At 30.2% G+C, this 24,611-nt stretch overlaps 1 protein-coding gene and 1 long non-coding RNA gene across 3 annotated transcripts; both read left to right on the top strand.

The window, feature by feature from the left end:
- The first annotated feature begins 4,899 nt into the window (after window positions 1-4,899).
- Window positions 4,900-5,719, top strand: LOC139905115 (uncharacterized). The gene is made up of 2 exons (XR_011779603.1): window positions 4,900-5,173; window positions 5,239-5,719. It is a non-coding gene; the product is annotated as an uncharacterized lncRNA (long non-coding RNA).
- A 4,804-nt stretch (window positions 5,720-10,523) lies between these two features.
- LOC121116515 (cysteine dioxygenase type 1) lies at window positions 10,524-24,156 on the top strand. Of its 2 annotated transcripts, none has more exons than XM_071887584.1 (5): window positions 10,524-10,544; window positions 22,526-22,574; window positions 22,661-22,950; window positions 23,601-23,798; window positions 23,865-24,156. In XM_071887584.1, exons 1-5 carry the CDS (start codon window positions 10,539-10,541, stop codon window positions 23,973-23,975), a joined length of 654 nt encoding a protein of 217 aa, XP_071743685.1. In that variant the 5' UTR covers window positions 10,524-10,538; the 3' UTR covers window positions 23,976-24,156. The 2 variants fall into 2 exon arrangements, with proteins under 2 accessions (XP_071743685.1, XP_040566703.1); XM_040710769.2 differs by lacking the exon at window positions 10,524-10,544 and adding an exon at window positions 22,275-22,384.
- The last annotated feature ends 455 nt before the right edge of the window (window positions 24,157-24,611 follow it).

The following is a 24,611-nucleotide window of genomic DNA, read 5'->3' on the forward strand; positions in this document are numbered from 1 at the left end:
AGCTGACTAGTGATAGATGGGAGATAACCTTTTGTCGTTGATGGAATAAAAGTCACGTCATCATAAATCTTTAGCAGTGAATAAAAATGGAATCTGTTTATATTATTGGTAGTTTGAGAGATAAAAGTAAATCCCCTCATTGTTCTTTTTTTTTTTTTAATTTTGGGAATGGCGGGGAGGTTGTAGCCCCCCTCCCCTAAAAACATATATATATATATATATATTCCTGTGGACGTCCCTGCCTTGGGACGACCGATCCTTGACTGTCTGTCCTTGGAATTTTTGATAAAAATATTGATCTCTTATCAAGCCAAATAAGATATATGAAATATTTATTAAGATTATTGCACATATTTTGCAAAAAAAAATTATATTATATTTTATACTGTTAATTTGTTATATAATTTATTTGATTATTGTAATATAATAATTTAAAAAAGGAAAACACCCTCGTTGACTCACGAGGGATCGATTTACCTTCTTTATGTATCAACAAGTAAGACTGAAGGTCGGCCCTTGTTCCTAAATAAGGACCGACAAAACCCTTATATGAGTCTCTTTTTGTCTTTTTTTTATCTCTACAAAATTGAAATTTACGTAAGTGATAAACACGTTACTCGGGCCCCTCCATGAAAAGTGTTACACAAACCCACTATCTAGTTTAGAGACATGAACTGTATGACGTCACATCTTTTTAAATAAGAATGATTATGAATAGTCTGAGAATGGATTTTGCAAACAAGGAAATTATCAAGCATGAAAAAACAGGGAAGGAATTTATAAGGTATCTATTGTCCTATGGAACTAACATAATACAATTTACATATTTTATTTTTTAATACTATATTTTAATGATATAGTTCTTCTAAAGATCAATTTTTGAAGGTCTTGGTCCCGTTTTCAAGATTAAAACATCTGAATCTCTCTCCCCCTTTTAAATTCTTTAAGTTGGTTTAAATTCATCTAAGTTGGAAACTAAAAAATAATCTTGAACGTCGCATAAATATAGATTCTATGTGATATAATTAATATTTTATTTTCTTAGGACTTGAACTGGACTCGAGTAAAATATTCAAGAACTTTGAGTTACATTGCACATGTACTTTTTTACATTTCTGATAAAATATATTGATAAGGCCAAGTTCGTTTGCTTATCCGAAAATAACTTAATTTAACAACAAACACATATTAAAGAAAAGATGGATTAAGTACTTATATATGGAATAAAAAATATTTAATTAGAAATGTAATGAGTAGACGTAGGATTTGTGAGCAATAGCTCAATTGCTCAAAAAATGGTTCACCTTGACCTTTTTGGGGAAAATGGATCATTTAGACCTTTTTGTATGAAAATTACTCGTTTTTCTAAGCTGGTATGAAATATATGTATAGAGAACATTTGGATTCTAGCTAAATATACACAAAAGCTTTTGATGATTCTTTGATTATATTTTTCAAGGGGAAAACCTTCTTCTTTGGGCTCTCCTTCTGTAAGTAAACCATGTATATGATTGGATATGTAAGGGAGCCAGATTTTGACAACGGCAAATTAGTATTTTTGAGAAATGATGGAGGATATATCGTTAACGGACTATTTTCCGATAACTTTTTGCCGAACGGATATTTAGCCTAAAAAGTATATTTAATATTTTGATATATATGACTGTGTAAATTAATATGTGTTCTTTTGACAAAAAATATTTTTATATTAATTAATTATCATTATGAAAACACAACACAGTGGTATGTGGTTCGATGGACAAATTAATACAGTGTAGAGTGTACCCCGTCTGTAGATTGAATATTTACTTTTGTATAACTTTAAATGAATTAACTAATAAACAAACGCAAGAGTTATTCGAAAGAAAGAAATTCTAATCAATTCTCTGTTATCAATTAATTATCATTTGACATGATTTATGTTGTAAAATACTCTTGGACTGACGAACATGCGTATTATCCTTATTGTAAAAAGATCCTTTATTAATCTAGATGATAAAAATATATTATTATGCAAAAGAACACTCATAAATTAACTTATTTGATATATATATATATCATATGAACAATACTTCCTTATCATACCATCATTTAAATTGAATTAAAATATACAATCACATATATAAATATATTAAACTTCATTTTTCCCAAAAGGTATTTCGGCAAAACGTCATTCCGTAAATTGTCTTTCGGCAAAAATGTTTTCACCCAGCTGTCCTGGCTAGAAACAATATATATACATTAATAAAACAAAGTGTGTTTGTATCTATGCTAAAAATAAGTCCTTTTTGAATGTAGATACTTGATCTAGGAGATATATTGGGCGTGCGCGTCATATTAAAGAAAAAAGAGAGAAAAAAGAGTATCTGTATAGAATTGTATAAAAAAGGTATGTAAAAACTCTCGCAGGCGTTTAGGTCAACTCATATTAAACAAGTAAAGAAATGGAAGTACTTTATATATATATATAAATGAATGTAACTTTAGATGAGGTTTAGAAATGAGATTAAGTATGACCTGGCTCATAACGTAATACTATCATCTTTTCTCAAGCTGTTAGTATTATCCTTTCATTCTTGAGGAGAGAACATATTAGTATTGAGTAAGTAAGTGTGAGTGTGCTCATGAAAAAGAAGTTTAAAACTGAGGATTTGTTGTTGGAGAGTTATCTTCGATATTATTAATGCAATGTTTGTTTGTAAAAAAAATTTCAAGTTGTATAAACTTTTTCAAGATGGCCGGATAGATGCCAATGACGAGCATCGCTCTGAACACCCAAGTAACTCAACAACAGATGCCAACGTTCAAACAATAGAGAAAATAGGTTTTGAAAACGCTCGAATCACTATCAGAGAAGTTACTGAGGTTATTTACATATCAGTTGGCTCATCCCATAAATTTTGTTCCGCTTAATTTTTACCAAACTAATCATCGCATTTTTTGGCTAAAAACATCATCACAATCATGGATCATCTACCATATTCACCGGATCTGGCTCCATATGTCTTTTTCTTGTCTCCAAAGCTGAAAAGACCTATGAAAGGACATACATTTTCAACGATTCATCAAATAAAGACTGGATCGCTGGAAGAGCTCAAGGCTATACCGAAAAGTGCTTATGAGAACTGCTTTGAAGATTGGAAAAAAACGTTGGCACAAGTGCATTGTATCTGAGGAGATTACTTTGAAAATCCCCTTACTTTCTGAACACACCTCGTATGTAATTAATTCAAAAAATTACATTATATTAAGGATCATTAATGCGGAGAAATGAATGTATTATATAGTTCTCTATCCCACGTTTAACCTGATCAATTACGTTTGAATTCCTATGGTCATATGATCAAACATTACATGAGAGTTGAATTGAAGTGAAGTTGTATCTAACAAATGAGTATGTACGACATTTGTAACTTGTGCCTCGTTTCGTATTGCGTAAATTATTTTAAGTTACAAAAACCTTCATGTGGAACAATCCAAAATTTAAGGAATAAACAAAGAAATTAAGTTTTCATTTCCTGGAATTTCTGGTTTTATAAAATGACCATAAGTTGAAATGAGTTCTATTTATGATTTTTATTGCTTTATTTGTTCTTTTAACCAAATTATGGTGGATAAAACTGAATATATATATTATATTATGTCTAATAATAATAAATAAAATACTATGATTCAATGTCCATATCTATAAATAAAGTAATTAGAGATGTTGAAACTCGGTCTGGACCGAACTTGGAGCGAAATTAGTTAAAAATATAACAATCTTCAAGAGCATCCGCAGAATGAATTACGTAATTTTTTGTCTTCATGAAGAAAAAATTATTTTAATGGAGAAACAAAAATTTAAAAGTTTGAAATTGAAAACAGGGAGGATTTTTTTTTAAATTGAATTTTAAAGTTGAAAAGTGTAGAATTTCGGATCTTGGTAGAGCCAAAATTATAATGGGAAAACAGAAATTAAAAACAGAAAAATGTAATATTTAAAAAAAAAACCCCAAAACCCTGGTCTAGGATCTCCAGCCCGAAACCCAAAACTAATAATGAGATGTCTGAGTAGTTTGGCTCCTACTTCTCCGTAGTTAGATATTTTGCTAATAATAGATCAGGATCCATTACACTAATTAAATTCTTGATGTTATTGTATCTATTTTGATCATTGAGTAGTAACAATGTATGTTTGTAAAACTGGTATTTTATTGTTTTTTAGTAGATGCATAGTAACACCTTAGATTGTGAGGGTTTTTTTAGCTTTTAGAACGTGTCCCTGTATTTAAGTCAATGAAAGATTTATTGGGTAATACAACTTTCCTACTTCTAGTTAAACCAAAATGGCCAAACACTCTCACTTTTGAGGACAAAGACGCAATAAACATTTAGATAGGACCCGTCTTATGCCTCTGCAACAACTGTGACCACTGTGTTCCCCACACTTCCAATAGGGTTATCACTTGATATAATAATATTTTTACAACATTTTAAAAATGGAAAAGAATGTTCTTTTATTAAAATATGTCTGTAAATGTAAAAATATTGAAAAAGACTACTAGAAAGTTGGGCCTGTCCTAAAAAAAAGTAAAAACATTATTTTCTAAAAAAAAAAATGTTATTTGATAAAAATGATGATTAAAAAAGGGTACAGAATATGTTTTTATCATCCAAAAATAAGAAGTTAATTTAGCCCACATATAGACCCGGGCCCTTAAAAATATTTTTTTCAAAGAGGCCATTTATTTTTATCTCTACAGGGACGGTTTAACGTCCCGGTTGACTTGTTTGCAGATGCACGGGGCTAGTATCCCGTCAAAACTCAATAGGATTTTAAGCGATGATTATGACTGAAAGCATTATGAAATGTAAAAAATCCAGTCTCAAAACAAAGTTTATATCCCACAGAGTCATTTGAATTTCTCAACTTCTTTTGTGTGTTTAAAATTTAATCACCTATTATGTTTTGACAGGAAAAGAGGGTGCCTTAATGCTATTCGATGACATCACATTTTGCCTATAGACTGCCTATGACCAGAATTTTTTTTCTTGCCAAGGGTTTATATAATTGTTTTTTCTTGTGCATGTTCTCAGTCAGTTTTAGATTAGATTGTGAAAACTTCTTTTATATATATTATGGTCGTAATCCAAGATAGTGCTGTGGGTATATAAAATTCAAAACGTACACGTGAGTTAAAAATACAACTATGTACATATATTTTTATTGATTGCATCAATTCATTGGACGTACAGTTGTATATCCTTTGAAAGGAATTGAGAGGCCTCTCAAATGACCACTTCAAGCCCGTGATGATTATTTTATCTTAATATATTTGTGTGGTTTTTTTTTATGATAGTACGTTAATATTCTTCACTTTTTGAAGAACCAAAAATACTTTCATCTCTACAAAAAGTCTACGACATTATAGGAAAATCAAATAGAATTTCCTACGAGTTATATTGAAAACACTTTTTATCACGTGCATTGAAAGTTGATCTTTAAAATAAACTTATAAGAACAAGGAAGTCCATATTGTGTGGGAACAAAAGAGAACAGATGATGAAGGTTCAAGCGATTTCGGTTCTTGAACCACTAGAACTGGAACCGACAAAGTTGAACCGAGACTGCAAAATATTGTTTATCGGTCTCAGTTATTGTGTTTTTGTTCCTACATAGAATATACAAAGAAAATACAATATATATCATGAAAAATAAATTAACTTTAATCACTAAGTCCATTGTTTTTTTTCGAGCAATTGCAGCGTTTTACAGTGATACAGTTGTATATGAGTTCCAAGTTGATAAGGGCTTCTCATGGGTCTGAAAAAGTAGTTTTAAGTATCAGACGGTGTAAATAAAAGAGGGAAGGGGTGGGTTACATTATGGATCCAGGTCCCCTACTAAGCTTGTTGGGACCCTATAATATGATAACTATTCTATTTTCCATGCAAGGGTTTCCCATACTTGACTATGCCAAGACCTCCCTACACTAATACATTTTTAGCTGAGGACCCCTTTATACGAAATATGTGTACTATATATTTGTAGACTGAAAAGAATCATCAATTCTTCAATCTTCCTGAGCCCTTGCTTCCTCTTGTCTTAAGTAACCTTAGTTTTCAGGGTTCCTGCTGGAATTTGGGGCACTACGCACTTTGTATATAAGCTAGCTATATCCCTCTTTGTATCTAATATAATTTCCTGGGTCTTAATTTTCTCGTAAAGCCCCTTATTTTAAGTGCATTTTACCAAACTGAGCCTGTAAAAAAAAGAACAGAGGCCAAGGCCCGAGCCGTTGAAATGAAAGAACTGAGACGGGGAACGATAAAACTGCCGAATCAGAACCAGGCACAACCTTGTACGACAGCTGTATATGCGGAGGTTTGCCTTCATTTGTTGTTTTGGCGTCATTTAAAAAAACGGCATCAATCAACAAATTATTTATTCCACAATCATGGAAGAGGCAGAGTTTCCTTGTTGTGATCCGCGCCAGACTAGACAATGTTGAGATTGCAAACTTCTTAAACCTGGACAGGTCCTTTGTCTAGAGTGTCAGGAAAGAACTTGTAGAGTCTAAGGTGGTTATGAATCAATAGCAAGGCGTACTGATCACAAAATGAGGTCAAACTCACCGGACCTAAATCTTATGTATATATTTGTGTGTGTCGTATGTGAGCGACTCACTAAAATATCATCTTGCAACACAAAATCCGATGTGATGGACAGGATTCGGGAGGAATTCCGGAATATGACAGCGGTTGAGTCGAGGTCAATATTGAGGCCAAAGGCGATTATACTGAAAAATACAAAAAAATCATTGATTCAGCTTTCATTGGCATTGGTTTTTATTAAAATCAGATGATTAGTTGAGGAGAAAATCCAAATAAGAAAAAATCGTGTTGGTTGTTAAATAAAGTTTGCACACTGTATGTGACATAAAATCGGTTTTGCCCAACCTGGTTCACCATTTTTTTATGAGTCCTTTAAAAGCATTCATAATTTTAAAGCTCCCTAAGGGTCATTCCAAGTGAAATCAATCAAAAAAAGTACATATTTCACAGCACCATCTTCGATTTTTTTTTCCAAATTTTGCACATATTTTAATACTAGTTAAAAACTCAAAAATCAAAAAAAAAATATCTTCTTTTGTCCTCCGGTTCATGATTTAGAGGCTTCTAACGCTGTAGCCACAACGCCACCAACCCTATTTTTAAATCGCTGTATTTTGAATGTTTTTGAAGATATCAATCTACTTTAAAACCCATTTAATAGACTAAATATTTTTATTCTTTTGTTGGATTTTGACAAAATGAGTTGTTTTTACCCATAAGGTCACGAGGTCAATATTTTGATCTGAAAAAAAATATCCCCGTTTTCAATTTCACTCCAATTTCTAATATATAGTAAATATATACAATTCATTTTTAGAGCTCCATTCGATTCCACTTAAAAACTAAAAATGAAATTTGTGTGCAAGTTCATTAATATGTCATTAATTTGCATATGTGTGGCAATAACATATAAAAAAGCTGGGATGTTTTTTCTCAATATTGCGAACGTAAGATAAAGGAATCTGTTGCCTTAAGTACTATAATTTATTTTAATTCAAAAAAGTGACAAAGTCCTTGGGAACCGCGGTTTTTATGGTTAATTGAACATGATAAAAATCGGTTATTTGGTAAAACTGATCATAAAAGATACTGAGACGTCATGACATGAAAATTATTATTAAAGAAGAGTGTATAAGCATTCACGTTGCGCGAGAATAACGAAAATAAGAAAGAGATTAGATTGTTAAGAGCATGCCTCACCAACTGAAATTGATTATATTGATGTTATCAAAATTCCATTTAAAGTTCAAATTCCCCACGATCAAATTGACTGAACTTGTATATAATATGTCCATCTAAAAATTTACATAAATATCATTCATATCAATAAATTGTTGGAGAGTTTTTCAGTGGTTTAATATTGTATTTGGCTCTATAAAAATTCTTAGTCCGTTTTCATTGAAATAAAAACTTATATTGCGTTTTTGTCTGTTTCATTTAAAAATCCCAACCTTCTTTTATGTTATCACCACACTTATATCGGATAAACCCTATATGATGGAGAGCAAAATGAAGTATTATCGGCAATTATTCTTCTATTTTACAAAGTACTTCGTTAGTAAAATAATTTTTGACCAAAACTCAGCAAATGTTCGAAAGGCTCAAGAATTTAATCGATCAAGTTAAATTTAATATTTCAATAAAAAAAGTGTACAAATCCTAATCTTGAGTGCTGTATCTCAAATTTGACCTATCAGAAAAATTTAAAATACTCTCAATACAACATATTACTTTGCTCAATTTGCTAAGTAGTTTATATTTGAAAATGGTATTTTGACAGATCCAAATTCTAAAAAAGGGACAAGAATTAGTGGAGATATTTTGCTCAAGATGGGCTTGATATTTATAAATCTGAAGATTTATGCGGGATAATGCCTGGAAAAAAAGATACTTTAAATGTTTACAAGAATGGAAGGAAAGGTCCAAGAACATACGTTTCTTATACCTATTGTGTAACCTATGAGAAGCATATAATCAGTTCAAGGAAACTTTTCCCCAATACAACATTGGTTTTTCGAAGTTTGCAAAGTTTAGACAGAAAGAATATGTGCTAGTTGGAGCTTACAGCACACATTCTGTGTGCATTTATATTATTCAAGAAAATATGAGCTCATGTTCCACGGAGTAAAATTTAAAAAAATGTGCTGGGGTCATTCCACTACAAATCAATCACTCGTCAGACAGCAACATCTCCCATATATTTTGAAATTTTGCATATAGTTTAATATTGGACATAAAATCACTCAAAAATCTAACATTTTAGTCTTCTTTGAACTCCATCTTTAGGAGTTAAAGGCTCCTAAAGTTCTAGCCTCAAGGTCAGCACCCGTGTTTGTAAACATTTCTTATTCTATATTCTTAATTTTTACCCAATAAAAGGCCTCTTTGACCTCGAGGTCACGAGGTCAAATCTTTGACCTTAAAAATTTCAAACATTTTATACATCAATTTTTCTCAAATTTTCAGGAAATGGCCGTCAACATACATTAAATACATTAAAAAAAAAGTTTTGGATCTGCATTCAAATTTTGGTCAACGCAATAAGCGAATTACCAAGAAGGAGATGTAAAAAACATGGTTAAAATATTAGAAAAGATAATTCATTTATTAGTTATATGTTAAAATATTTTTTATATTCATATATACTGTAGGAGTTTAATACAAAGGAGGGGGGCTAGGTTGATATGAAAGAGTTAGGGAAATAAACAAGAGGAAGCACTTTATTACAACTAATACTTGGGAATACTTTGATCGCGTATTAGCAAACAACTGGACAGTTACCTATTTAGTTTCAATATAGCAAATCATTTTCAAAATGAAAAATCAGTGTGGTAGCTATTTAAATGAATTCAAAGTTTTTAATGATCCATTTAATGAGCATAAAACCCGAATCAGGAATAATATCCGATTAATTCCTGAGGAACTTGTCAAAAAAATGGTCGTTAACATCAAAAAATATTTACCACCCATGAGAAGGAGAAGCTAAAAAACAAAAAAAAAACTCACCAAATAGATACTGCTATTGAAAACGACACAATGGACTTAAATTCTTCCAACAAAAGTGATTTGGACGAACCTAAGAATCCAAAACTTGCAGTTTTGGACTTCAAGGAATGTTTATCCGCATTAAGAGGAAGTTTTAACTTTGTAGTTATATCTGTGTGGCACTCACGATACCGTGAGATTCCATTTATATATCCAAAAATGTATTCAATTTGTTAAAGAAACTTTGTCACACATTAATGACATAAAATATTTTTCGGACAGATGAGCAGGACAATATAAGAATTGTAAGAACTTCTTAAACATTTGCTACCACAAAAATTTTATTGGAATCTGAGCAGAATTGAAGTTTTTTGTAACAAGTAAAAAAAAACAACCAATGGTTTAAGAGGTACAATTAAACGATCTGTGAGTAAAGCAAGTCTACATCGTTGTTCAGAAGGAAATAACTCAGAACCAGTTTTGTTTCCTATGGAATTGTATAAATTTTGTGAAGAAAATATTAAGAATATCAATTCTGCATATTCCAAATGTAGTGAATATGATCAAGAATTTGTACTCTTAAGGGGTAGGCAAGAGAGAACCACAACAATACCTGGAACTCAAAAGTTTTGCTTATGTATCCTTGTGTCCAAATTTCCCTGAGGGGTGAATATTTTACTGCTTCTGGTTTATTGATAGTAAAAAGTAAAAAAAAAATGATTTAGAATTATGTTAAAATACAGCGGCAGTAGAAAAAAAAAATAATATTGTGCGCCATTATAAATGAATTTTTTTATAAAAAAAATAAAGTTAGAAATTTATCTCGTCATCTTTTCAATAGTCTGTATTTTATTATAATGGAAAATTGTAATACCCTTCTATATACATATGTAAAAACACTTAAGGTCATTGTAGTGACCTAAATCTATAAAAACTGGAACCAAAAAAATATAAAAATGAGTGTAAGTTTGTATCGCCACAATTATATATTAATTATCTTTTCTAATATTTTACCCAAGTTTACATCCCGTTCTAGGTATTTCACTTATTGCCTTGACCCAAATTTGAATGCAGACCCAAAACTTTTTTGAAATTATCATATATAGATTGATGGCCATTTCATGAAAATTTGAGAAAAATTGATTTATACCCTGTTTGAAATTTTTAAGGTCAAAGAATTGACCTCGTGATCTCAAGGTTTTTGGTTAAAAATATAGATACAGAATAATAAATGTGTCCAATCACGTTTAAAGTAGATCAATATCATTAAAAACACAAGAGAAATAGCTGTTTAAAAACATGGGTGCTGGCTTCGAGGCCTGAACTTTAGGAGCCTTTAACTCCTGAGATGGAGGTTAAAGAACACTAAAATTTTATATTAAGCTATATGCAAAATTTCAAAAAAATCGGAGATGTTGCCGTAAAAATGTCCATTTTTTGATCGATTTGGCATGGAATGACCCGTTGGGGACATAATGTTTAATATTAGGATGTGATGTTGTAGTCTCTTGAGGATTTCCTTTGTCTTCTCCAGTGTAATCTTCTTTCTTTAGAATGTTCCTTTGGCAATTTTGACATGTGTGGTGGTGACCAATGTCAAATTAAAACAATCATATTTAAAATTATGACAAAATCACCTACAGAAGGTGGACTCATAAGGATAGATAAGGTCTAATTTAAAGGTCTTGAAGGGAATTTATGTATTACTTTATGGGCTTAATTAATTCATTTATTATAATTAGCCAATACTGATTAATTGCAATATATTTTTCATAATGGTAACGTGTTGTGCAGTGTATTGTAATAATAGATCTAATTCGACCATGAAAATGTTTAATTTTCTAAAAGAAAATTTGTGGATCAATGCCATCAAAGTGCGAATATGACTCCTGTAAAAGACTCAAGAGTTTGGTCAGTAATCTCTCAGTGTAATAGGATTGTCAGATTATCTGTATCGTATTATGATTAAAGTTGAATAGTTTGTAATGAAAAATCTCCTTTTATATATTGTTTTTTTACGTAGAATGAAAAAATTTAACTTAACATAATTAGGCTAAAAATTTGATTATTCGTAAATAGATTTAGAAAAAAAATCCCAAAAATTAAATTTTCGTTAATATCTATTGATTTTGAAATTTTTACCAAAAAATTTAATATTTGAATTTTTTTTTCAAAAAAATTAAATTTTTCAATTTTTTTTTCAAAAAAAATTAATATTTTACTTTTTTTCTAAAAAATTTAATTTTTTGTGAATAGCTAAGAATTTTGGAAATTTATTACGAAAAATTTAATATTTGAAATTTTTATTATGAAAGATTTAATACCTAATATCAAGTTTTTGAAATATTTTCCAAAAAATGTAATATTTGAATTTTTTTTTTCCAAAAAATTAAATTTTTCAATTTTTTTTCAAGAAAATTAAATTTGTCAATTTCTTTTTCTAAAAAATTTACATTTACAATTTTTTTCCAAAAAAATTAATATTTCAATTTTTTTTTTTAATTTAATTTTCTGTGAATAGCTAAGAATTTTGGAAATTTACTACAAAAAATTTAATATTTGAAATTTTTATTATTAAAGATTTAATACATAAAATCAAGTTTTTGAAATTTTTCCCAAAAATTTAATTTTTTGCAAATAACTGGATTTTAAAAAATATTCATTTTTTATTTTATTTCTGGATATGAAAAAAAAACCTTCATTTAAAATAGTTTATCTGATTTTTGGTTGCAACTTGTACAATTTGCAGATGCAAGTCCTAACTTGTACACGGGATATATACAGTAAAACCTTGACGTACGATTTTAATTCGCTCCTAAACAGAGCTTGTAGGTAAATAACTTGTAACATAATTCAATTTACCATAATATAAGAAATCACTTAAAAATGACTCGAAACAATTATTGTGTCCTGTCACCAACTCTCGATCAGCTTATATCTAAAAAAATAAATAAAAAAAGAATGAAACTCATATGTTGATACAAATTTTCGCTCAGATTCAAGATAGTATCTATAAATATAAAACTCGTATATTTGGCCAATTGCATCTCAAGTGTAGTACACTACAATTGGAACAAACATTGACCTCATCCAAACCCTGAATGCAGGGGCGTCCACTGGGTGTGCTGCCTCACCAAAATTAAGAAATTTTCGCCTACTACTAGAAAATTAAATATTTGAATTTTTTTTCTAAAAAAATTAATTTTTTTTGAACAGCTGTGTGATTTCTGTAATTTAATAAGCAATTTAGTAATTTAATAGTTTAATAATTTAAACTTTAATTTTTAAAATTTTTGTTCAAAATATTTAATTTGTAATTTAAAAAATTACAAATCAAAAAACCAAACCTTCCCAAAATATAATCCTGGGGAAGCCCCTGGTTTGATTGCATTAATAACTATCGTGTTTTTCCTCTTCTCATGACTAATAAAATAAATTTTATCTTGTTTTTATTTATAGTTAGTTGTTGAAATGAAGAAACACGATCCCTCATCTAGTAGTATTCAATAAATTTGAAACTTCAAAAAAAAAAAAAATTATTGTTACCCCCAAAGGACTTTTAGGTAAAATTAATTTACCCAAAACTAGTGCAGGGGTTTCTGCAGGGTTACATATTTCTTGATTGTTTTGGTGGGGTGGCTTGACTTTCTGATCATTTGTTTTTTCATATCCAAAAATAAAATAAAAAATGAATTTTTTTAAAAAGTTCATAGCTATTTGCAAAAAATTGAATTTTTAGGAAAAAATTTCAAAAACTTGATTTAAATGCATTAAATCTTTCATAATAAAAATTTCAAATATTAAATTTTTTCTAATTAATTTCCAAAATTCTTAGCTATTCACAGAAAATTAAATTTTTAGAAAAAAATTTAAATATTAATTTTTATGGAAAAAAAAATTGTAAATGTAAATTTTTAGAAAAACAAATTGAAAAATTTGTTTTTTTGAAAAAAATTTCAAATATTACATTTTTTGGAAAAAATTTCAAACTTGATATTATGTATTAAATCTTTCATAATAAAAATTTCAAATCTTAAATTTTTTGTAATAAATTTCCAAAATTCTTAGCTATTCACAGAAAATTTAGTTTTTAGAAAAAAATTGAAATATTAATTTTTTTGGAAAAAAAAATTGTAAATGTAAATTTTTCAAAAAAAAAAAATTCAAATATTACATTTTTGGAAAAAATTTCAAAATCAATAGATATTCGCGAAAAATTAAATTTTTGATAATTTTTTTTTAATCCATAGTTTTTTACGAAAAATTAAATTTTTAGCCTAATTATGTTAAGTTAAATTTTTTCATCCTTAGTAAAAAAATTCTAGTAAAAAGCAAAAAAAAGAAATTGTGTGGAGAGGGGAGTTCATCCCCTCCAGCCCATTATTACGGACTGTTTTTTGGGATGTTGTTTATATAATTTAATACTAGGAAATAGTCTTCCCTTTACCCACAATTTTTAAATTTAGCCCTGTTCCTTGACCACTGGAGATGGGGAAATGAAACAGAAGCAGGAATAGCTAAATAATAGCTGACATCAAAATATAATGTATACTTTTGTATTAGATAGGTAACGCCATGAACGACGTTTATTGTCAATGAGAAGAAGGAATTAAACATGTGTAATCTTCATGTTTGACAATTAAGGCTGTAATTGTTATTTTGTCATCAAATGATTACACACATACTTTGATTTCTGGAGAAAAATAGTCATAGAGTTCCAAGACCTATCTGTATTTTCATATTACCTATCTATAATGTAAGTACTCGTAATAATTGCATAAGAATGAACAAAGGAATTATTCAAACATTATGTATTATGTAAAGAGTTATCAATGGAGTTCCACTGAAAGATATGATTATCAATTAATCAATATAAAAACTGTTATTATAAGAGACAGGGTATTTCACTATAACATATTAAAATATAATTTCCAGGGTTTATTTAATAGCATATTAATATTCAATATGACATCTGTGGGCCTCAATTACTGCCTCAATTCTCCCGCAGCAAATGACTCAGCAGGGGGTGGACTGGAGGGCCTGTATCCAACTCCAAATATTCAAATCTCTTAAAAAATTAATGTTTGAAATTTTTTCTAAAAAATTTAATTTTAATTTAAACTTTTTTTTTTTTTTTTTTGAGTACCTTTGGGTTTTTGAAAAAAAAAAAATAGATGCAACAGTATAATTTTTTTGATCGATTAGTCACACGGTTTTAAGATATTCTGAGCTCATTCATAAATGTTTCGCATCGACATGCAGACTAACATTACTTTATTAATGTTGATAGTCAGCTTATTTTTTATTTATTTTTTACAAAGAACGATAGTTTATTGCTTTAATTACCAATATAACAAAATTTTGCTCAATTTCTCTCTAAACATAAAAAATAGCAAAAAGTGGGACGATCTGTCCATGTTGCTGTTATTTTAAGGGGAATTTGATCTCTTGGTATTAATTACTCACTGGTTGTGAAACGGTTAAGGAAATACAATCGACTCGGAATTATCTTCTGTATATATATAAAAGAGAGATTGTGTGTCTAGATGTCTTTTATACATTCCCACACCATTGAACCTAGGAGCTGAAATTTTGCATGAGTCCCTCTTTTGAGCTAGGACAGGCTACGACGGAGGTGTCAATTTTTGGGGAGATTATATATATGGGGGGGCTTATGCTATACCCAAAACCTAAAAACCGTTTTTGCAGCTCAAGGAGACTAGATAGGGGTTGTATTATTTATCAGTAAGTGATTGGTTTTTTAAAAAACAACTATACGAATTAGTACGTTTTCTAAATTTATTCAAAATCAAAAAAGTTTTGGACTAAAAAAGTAATCTGAGAAAATTGCAATTTCGTTTATTTCAGGTGGAAAAAAAATGAACTTCCAATGGAATATGGGATTAGTAAATGGAATTAAGTTTGTAGAAATTTGTCTGGAGATTCGTTTGCATATCAAATTGCGAAAGAGAAATTGATATTTAACTGAAATATCTGTCATTTTCTGAATATTTTTTTTGATTTTTTCTCTCTTTTTTTTCCATTTTTCATCAAACGTCAATTTTCAGTTTTTTAAGAAAAATGCTACAAGACGATGCTTTTAGTGCAAAAAAAAGCCGACGCAACATCTTCTTTTTTCAATAACATTATTCTTCATAACTTTTATGTTTTTGCAAGTACGAAAAAAATATTATGTTTCTTTTACAATTCCAATCAATGCTATTAACTATTATTTTTTTACAAAATTAGTGCAAAAAGTTTTTTAATTGCAATTTTCTTCGCAAATTTCGATTTGGGAATTTCTTTGAAGTAAATAAAAATGTGCTTCTCATCTAAACAATTATTTAGATGCATATATGCCGGTATGTAAAATGGAGTTCATAACACATTATTTTTTTTAATATTCATAATAATTATACTAAGGTTACAAGAGGCAATAATTAGAGTAATTTTTTTTGGGAGTGGGACTTGTGATGATGAGGCTTTGTAACCAGTTTATTTAACCGGATTCATATAGTGTGAAGAATCCAAGAGAATTGAAATTAGAATTATCAGGATCTTTTTGAACAACAACGAAACATTCAGATAATAATTATTACTATATGTAGTATTTAGAAGTATTTTCTGAATTTTTTCTAATTTTCTCAATTAATTTGACCATTTTCAACGTGATTACCCTCTCCCTCCTTGACCCGAGCAACGCTGGGTAATCCTTTGCTAGTAAGGTATAAAAATACTATGTAGAATTTAAATTTTTGTTTCCAAGTAGCATCTTTTTTTTTTTAAATAAATAGTTTCCACCATTACAAAAATCTACTAATACGGAGTTTTATAGACATACTATTGCAATCTTGGGGGATGGATTCAAGGATGCTAGGTCTTTTCATTCCTCGTAATTTAATTCCCTGTAAAATTCATCCCCAGACAATGTATTCCCACTTTAAAGATGGATATTTAGTGACGTTATACAGTTTCAATCCAGAGATGAACTTAAAGCAGGTGAGTGTAAGTGATCCTGTAGAAGGGTGCGAGGGATCCGAGCAAACTTGCTTATTATCTACGTAGATCTGAACTGTGTTGAAGAGAAATAGGAATGATGACATTGATGAGAGGGAGAAGTAGTAATGATAGACGATCGCAAGGAAGAGTAATGACGTCATTTACTTCTACTTTTCTAAGTATAAATAATATCCACAGATTGGGATTCCATTCCTACTCACTATTAAAAACTTATGAAGACGTCATCATACTCCATAAATCCTTCATATCCGTGTCCCATCCATCACAAATCATCAGTCATCTCCAGTCCCGAAAGCCCAGGCCTCCCTACATACATAAAAACTACCAAATGGTTTTGACCGTATGACGTCATTTAATTATAAAGTGGGAATAAAATGTCTGGGGATGAATTTTAAAGGGAATGAAATTACGGGTCACGGGATTCAAGATAATGCATTATTCAATAAATACTTTAAATATTTAAGTACATACATAAGCCTGGAAAAATTAATCAATTAATACTTTGTAACTTTACAGATTTTAAGTATGGGTAATTTAGAAAATTTTTGGGGTAATGGGAATACTACATCCTAGTGTTATATTAAATAAGCAACATCTCACTACGGGGCGTCTTTAGAGGGTGGCTGGAGAGGCTGTAGCCCTCCCCCCCCCCCAAAAAAAAAAAATCCAAAAATTTAGTTTTTCAAATTTTTTGTGAATAGTTGTAGATTTTTTAATATTTTTTTTCAAAAATTGAATATCCGAAAAAATTTTTACAAAAATATTTAATCTTCCAAATATTTAATATTTAATTTTTTTTTAATTTAATAAAAAAAAATAATTTTCCAAATTTTATTCCAAAAAAAATAATTTTTTTGTGAGAAGCGTTGGATTTTTGGAAAAATTTCTAAAAATTTTGATTTTTTTTTCAAAAATCAAAATCAAAAACCAAGCTTTCCTCCTCCCTGCCAAATATAATTATGCGGGTGTCCCGGCACTAGTCTTGGGTAAATTAATTTTACTACAAGTTCTTTTTGGGGTAACGCTAAAAAAAATTATCTGACTTCTGCTTTAGGGCATCCATATTCACATGTTAGGTGACACGTTCCTTCTTCTCGATAGCGAACAGATCCCATAGTCAACAGTGTGGCACTCCGATAAGAACGGAGGCCACATCGACCAGAAATTCGCCAAGTTAACTTCACACCACTTTTAAGCTTTTTGATCTTGTGTCAAAAAAAAGGCTCTTATTGTCATCCTTTAGCCCTTTCATCTTGGTAATGAGACCGTTGAAACAAGGCACACTACGGGAAACATGATCATAACTCATTTCTGCGTCAAGAAGCAATGAAAGACGATTTCCTTTGCCCTTCATCTCATTTGTCTTGGTCTGATGAAGAATTTTGTTTCACATTTTTTTTTTTCTTGCTCTAACGTTTGATATGACAGTTGAATCGAATTAGTGAGTCAATGAAACTTTTCCAAAGTTTCTTTAACGATTTGCTTTGACAAGCAGTTTTAACTACTTAAGTTTTGTTTATTAATCCACCTTTAATCGGTGAGATGGAGTTGCACTGATTAAGTACCTATAAAGTAAACATTATAGTATTACAAAGACTCCATCTGACCGAGGAATCTTCTTTGAAGTCCATATACATCAAGTATATTACCTTCTAAAGGAACAACATAGCGCGAAGCTACACAGATTGAGTTCAAGAGAAGAATTTGTCCCGAATACGTTGTTCCTTGAGCTACGTACTTCCTAATTAGCTAACTACGCTGAAAATTAACTATTCAAGTTGTTTTTTTTATATCCATGGATGTATTCACCATATTTAAGGAGTTTATCCCATCGATGAGGTTGCACGAGTAGAGATGGTGCCGTACTCCATAACTTTATAGAACTCATTGACTATGGTTTATGAAATAAAATATAAAAAATTAACAATTTAAAAAAAAGAATTATCAAATATCTTTAAAATATAACAGATCAGAAAATACAATATTGAAAAGATTTTGATACAAAAAGCCATAGGGCTAATACTTATTATGACTGAGTCATAATTGAAGTTGGGCGATTTAGTGTTTATAAACAGCTGATTAAAAAAATACTTTTTTATATCAGTTTAACAATGTATACATAATTTAAGTCGAGTCAAAAAATCAACGACTCTTTAAATAGAACCAAATTGCACAACTTATCGAGTCAATTCAACACTAAAAATTGCAGGTTTTGAATTAGAATGGCCATTCAGTAAAGTGAAAACTTCTGCCTATGGCAAATTTTCCAAATTTGGATTTTTTATTGAAGCTATATAAGGACAATAATTTGAGCTCTGTACCTCAATATGTTCCAAATTTACGGTCGATTATGCATTTTTAATTAACGTTTGTGTTACCTTGATTTCACAAAATTTAATGGCTTCCTACTGTGACCATATATAATCTTCTTAGCAAGTTTGACTTACTACGGACTAAATTTTAAATTAATACATATGAAAAACTAGACTCCACCAAATACCTGGACCGAATACCTTTCTGGTGTACGTATAGGATAGAGTGGGCTGAAACGGGTTTATGTTAGATTGTGGCTCAAAACTATTCAGTTTTATATATATGATAAAATTTTCTTAAATCTAAATTGATATTATTGATTGTAGGTTTTGGGGCAATATATGCTTTAAAAATATTAAAGGAAAAAATACCCCAAATTTAAGTTTATGAAACTCAAAGAAAACAATTATGAGTTTTTTTTATATAGAATAATTCAAGACATCAAATTAGAAAGTTTCAGGAGCTATGCTAGTTTATTTTTTCACTCTAATTTAATTTACTTTAAAAATCCCATTCTCCTACGTAGGGTCAAACGAAGCCAATATAAGTACATTGACATTTATATAATGCTATGATAACAATATACAGACCGGGGATTTTAAATGCGGAACAAGTTTAGATCTCAATACCTGAGCAATCCTGATATCTATGTTTGTAAAAGTGTGCCCATCAGATTTAACTGTCAAAACTTTATAAGACAATATACAGAATCTTTAAGATGCCCTCTAAAAAAGAACACCGGTTGCCCATTATTGTGTACCTCCGTGCCGGACACTGATCCCAAGGCAGCAAATAACTCCGTAGATAATTATGCTAATTAATACCCTTCTCCTTTCAAGAAATAAGAGATAAAAGTAATAAGTTATATGAAACCCCCTTTTACTTTCAAGAAATGAGAGATAAAAATGATTTGACATAAATAAATTTATTATTATTTCTAAGCAAAAGAAATTAAGAATTTTCTTCTTCATTTTTTGAGGCGATTTAATTTAAGGAGCATCCTTCACATTTTTTTCTTGTCTTTGCTTTAGAAAGCTGATTTATGTAGTGCAAGACTTAATAACAGGTCAATAACTGTATATATACACATACATGTACTTGAAACTAACAAAATGCATAAAGACATTTAAAGCAAAATTTGGGATTTTATTAGATAATCCATCCTTATTGTATTTTTCTATATCAATTCTTTTTTTTTTAAACCTACAAAAATCCCAAAATCTATTTGAAATTACACCATTCTTTCCAACTGTTAACAAGTATTATTTATTTAATGAAAACTACACAAAATAATTAATTGCCCTGAATGAAAATTCCCCGTCATTTACTAAAAGTTTCACCTTGAATAATTATAGTGATTTGTTCCCCCAATTTTATTCAAATCCCGATTAGGACTAGTGTGGAAAAGTTGTTATGTGGTAAAAAAAAAATAACATAGGAAAAGTTTCATAGTTCTACAATGTCATTTTTTGCTTGTACATTGTATATATTGAATACTGTATACGTAATTATGAAAATCAAGTATAGAATGGATTGGGGATGTTAAATAAAAAGAAATACAGGTCAACATGGGAGCCCAGACAATTTGAAGAATATTTTGAAGGAGAGAAGAATAATTCTAATGACGTTTCATTAGATCAGCTACAATCAGCTGTGACAAGAGAGGAAGGAGAAAATGATATAAACAAGGACATTTGATCGAATTACACGGTTATAGACTACAGTCTTTTATGAGCAAATACGAACACGTTCAATCAGGTTTTGAATATAATTGAATCCATTTAGGTAAGGATGTTCACCATTCAGGAATTAAATAATAATGGCAGCTACTAAGGAAAAGAAAATTCATTCTTCAGATTAACAGTTTCAAAAAAAAACCGGACCAGCACAAAAATACACTAGATGTTCATCACTGTTCCCTATGCTATGAAATACAGAGAGTAACACTCATGATTTGTTGGAGCTTAATACTGTGCTTCCTGATTGAACTCGGAGTATATTTCAGGATCGACATAATTCTTGCCCATAACTGAGAAGAAGTCAAATTTCTTTCAAAAATTTATACGACTCGGTGGCATCATTTTCTGTTTTTTACCGGCTATACTAGTGCGTGCATCTACAAACAAGTCGTACCGGGCGTTAAAGATTCCCTATGTCCTCTCATAGTCACTTGTAATTATAGGTAAGCTTCTCTTCTTCTACCAAATATGCTTCAAATTGTCTGAGTTACCACATTAATTTTCGGATTTTTTTTTAACGTAATAGTAAATCATATTTTTACAACTCTGGTTCTCAACCACTGACAGAGGTGAGACTAGGGCTAAAAACATACGACTCGACTTGACCTCAAGTCCATATTTTGAAGACTAACGACTCGACTTGATCACACGACGTAAAGACTCAAGACTTGACAAGGACTCGAAGCCTAAGACTCACGACATCACTTGGAATCGAAAGGCAGTACAATTTTTTCGCTGAATATAAAGTATTCAACCAAGAATCTTTAATTATTTGAGGACTTGAACTGGACTCTATCAAAGTATTCCAGAACTTGACTTGTGAGCAAAGACTTGAAAATATTGTTGTTTTTGTGCTTATCCAGGCCTGAAGACTGCAGTTTCTCCTAGTACGATCCAGTTCAGTCTAGCATATCAGTCCTAAAAACTTATAATTTCTGTCCTTATTGACATCACTCAAATGTATTTCTTCTTTATTTAATCATTTCTAGTACTTTGAGTCCTAAGGACACTCTTTTTTTAAGGGCCGGCCCCAAACTTGGTCTACGACTGGACTGGACTGAAGTGGACCAACACAACACTACATATTTGAGACTCTACTTGGACTCGCTGTGTAATAACTTTTTCCCACCTGTACCTTTTGACGAGCAATATCATTATTATATTTTCATATAAATCGTCCATCAAAAATGTTGTAGCTATTATTTGGTTACTCATTTTGATATGTATAGAAAATTTTCTAGGGACCTTTGAAAAATAATTGTAGTGAATAGGAAATGATTATTATTTGTTCAAATATATATAAAAAGGAATTTTCCGTCTTATCGATAAGGAATTTCTCGTTTCTTATTTTAAATATTTCCAAACCAAATTTAGTATATATTTAACGTATATCGTAAAAAAAAATACAGGTTCATTTTTTTTAAGTAGCATTAGACTCTTAAAAACAATGACTTTTTGAGTAAATATATTTTTTATTTTTTAAGAAAACCTGATTGAAAACAAGATATCCGATCTACCATTGCTACAAAGGAGAACATTTATCCCAATACAAACTTCAATTAAAATGTAAAATAATATATTTAGAGTGTGTGTATTTTTTTTCTTATTATTATTTTTAAGATCCCATGACTGTTGAATCTCTGAGTTAAAAATTGTACCTTTGTACACAGCTCATGAGTTGTTACTTGCTGTTGTTGATAATATAAATCTTATTTAAAGAAGAAAAAAAAGTAAGTACTAATGACGTAGATATTTTTAAGCGTAAGTAGTAGAGTTTTCACTCATTTAAAAGAAAAATAATATATAGTTTAGTAAAAAAATAGAGAGACTCTAATCTAGTGCTCCGTGATTTTTTTTTTTTTTTAACCTAGAAAAACATCTCCTGCTTAAACTTGAAAATGAACTCTGTACAGAATAAAGGTAAGTGATTAATTAATATTATATTAAGACTTAATAGCGAATGACTAGTCTTCAATCCATAATATTTTCTTATCCCCTCATCATAGACGACCTTACTTGGGATGAGCTTATTCATCTCCTCTTGGAAAAATTTGAATCAGATTCTGTGAATGTGGAAGAAATAAAGGATATCCTTGCTTCCTACAAGTCCTCACCTGCAGATTGGAAAAAATTTGCTAAATTTGACAAATATAAATATACACGGAACTTGGTTCATGAAGGTAATGGCAAATTCAATCTAATGATTCTATGTTGGCCTGAAGGCCAACAGTCCTCGATCCACGACCATGCAAATTCCCATTGCTTTTTAAAAGTGTTGGATGGGACTTTAAGTGAGGTGAGTGTAATATAATGTGTGCTGATTTAACACAAAAATAATCCAGAATAAAAATCAAGTAATGAAGATTAATTTTTTACATCACATGACCTATAACCCAATATTTCATGCACATACTTAAGATACAAAAATACTTGAGGAGGCTACAACCTCTTTATCCTACATCTTGCATATGCCTTGATACTTTAGAGCCTTCATTTGATATATTTGATTTAATTTTGGCCCTAATAATGTAATTTTGGTTCTAATAATATAATTTTGGTCCTAATAATGTAATTTTGGTCTTTCAAATATCGTTTATTAATTCTTTCATTGTGAATATGAATCGATCGATCAGAATGATTTGCTCATGGACTAAAAAATATGTAGAACAAAATCCTTATTAACGACTGAAGACTGTAATTCTGTTCAGTTCAGTCCTAAAACTTATAGATTTCGGTCTTTGAAGGCGGCACTCAACTTTATTTCTTCTTCTTTAAATCAGTTCTAGTACTGACTGTCCGAAATACCGGTCCCAGAGACGTATAGGACCGGTTATAAGACTGGACTCGACTCAACTGAATAACGTGTTGACCGACCACATATTATTGTTATGTAAATGCAGGGTTGCGTGATTTTTATATTCTTATTTCTTTGAATAATATATACAGATACTCTATGAAAGCCCTGGTAACTTATCTGACAAGCCAATTCACGTCGATATTGTTGAATCTGGGAGACAAGATTGTAAGAAGAATCAAGTCACTTATATTAATGATAAAATTGGACTCCATAGAATGGGAAATCCAAGTCACTCTGACTCCTCTGTGACCCTTCACCTGTATAGTCCACCCTTCCAAAGCTGCGGTGTAAGGAGGGATCAAAATGGGGATTCATTCAACGAACTAACATGTCTTATTGTCTTCCTTCTTTAGGTATTTGATGAGCGGACAGGGAATAGAATGACATGTCCCATGACATTTTGGAGTAAATTTGGAGAAAAGAGTTGCAGCAAGAGAACTAAAGCGAATCCAAAGTCAACTTAGTTATTTTTAGTGTAAATCTTCATGATTGTTGATCCTTTTGTAGTTTTGTGATAATTTTAATTCTATTTATATTTTATTTTTTCTAAATCAGAATAGTTACATATTTTCATTCTCTATACAAATATATGTACTCTAGAAAAATTACTCGATGAATACATACATCAACATATTTTTATTAAAACTGTGAATCCGTTATTTATTTAGCCGTGAGTAGTGTTGGATCGGTCCTTGGACTAATTTCTTAATCAGTCTCCCCACTCCCCATTTCAGTATTCTTCTTTTTCTTATGGGTCAGATCATTTTTACCATTCAACGGTCCTATGAACAGATTGGTCGGTCCTTCAGTCTAGCTATTTTTTTAATTATTATTTTCTTCAATCCTAGCTATCTTTTTTATAAAAACGAAGAAAATGGCGGATGATTGCTAAGAAACTATTGGATGGTATAGCTAGAAAATATGATACTCAAGAATTATACGTTCTAGCTATACACCTCATTTGGCATGATTAGTAAACTAGGTCATTTCAGCTCTAGTAGTTACCATAATGTACCAATAAGGACCCGTCCTAGAACTGACAAGTTTTATGAGATTTTTTTCTTTAACAATATACTATCGCCCTTATTGTACCTTACCGT

The sequence above is a fragment of the Lepeophtheirus salmonis genome, chromosome 4 (genome assembly GCF_016086655.4).
Source record: "Lepeophtheirus salmonis chromosome 4, UVic_Lsal_1.4, whole genome shotgun sequence".
NCBI classification, from domain to species: domain Eukaryota; kingdom Metazoa; phylum Arthropoda; class Copepoda; order Siphonostomatoida; family Caligidae; genus Lepeophtheirus; species Lepeophtheirus salmonis.

Excerpts from the sequence above, each read along its gene's own strand:
- LOC121116515 (XM_071887584.1), top strand. Across the intron at positions 22,951-23,600 it reads TGGATGGGACTTTAAGTGAG|ATACTCTATGAAAGCCCTGG; the intron begins GTGAGTGTAATA and ends TAATATATACAG. Across the intron at positions 23,799-23,864 it reads CACCCTTCCAAAGCTGCGGT|GTATTTGATGAGCGGACAGG; the intron begins GTAAGGAGGGAT and ends TTCCTTCTTTAG.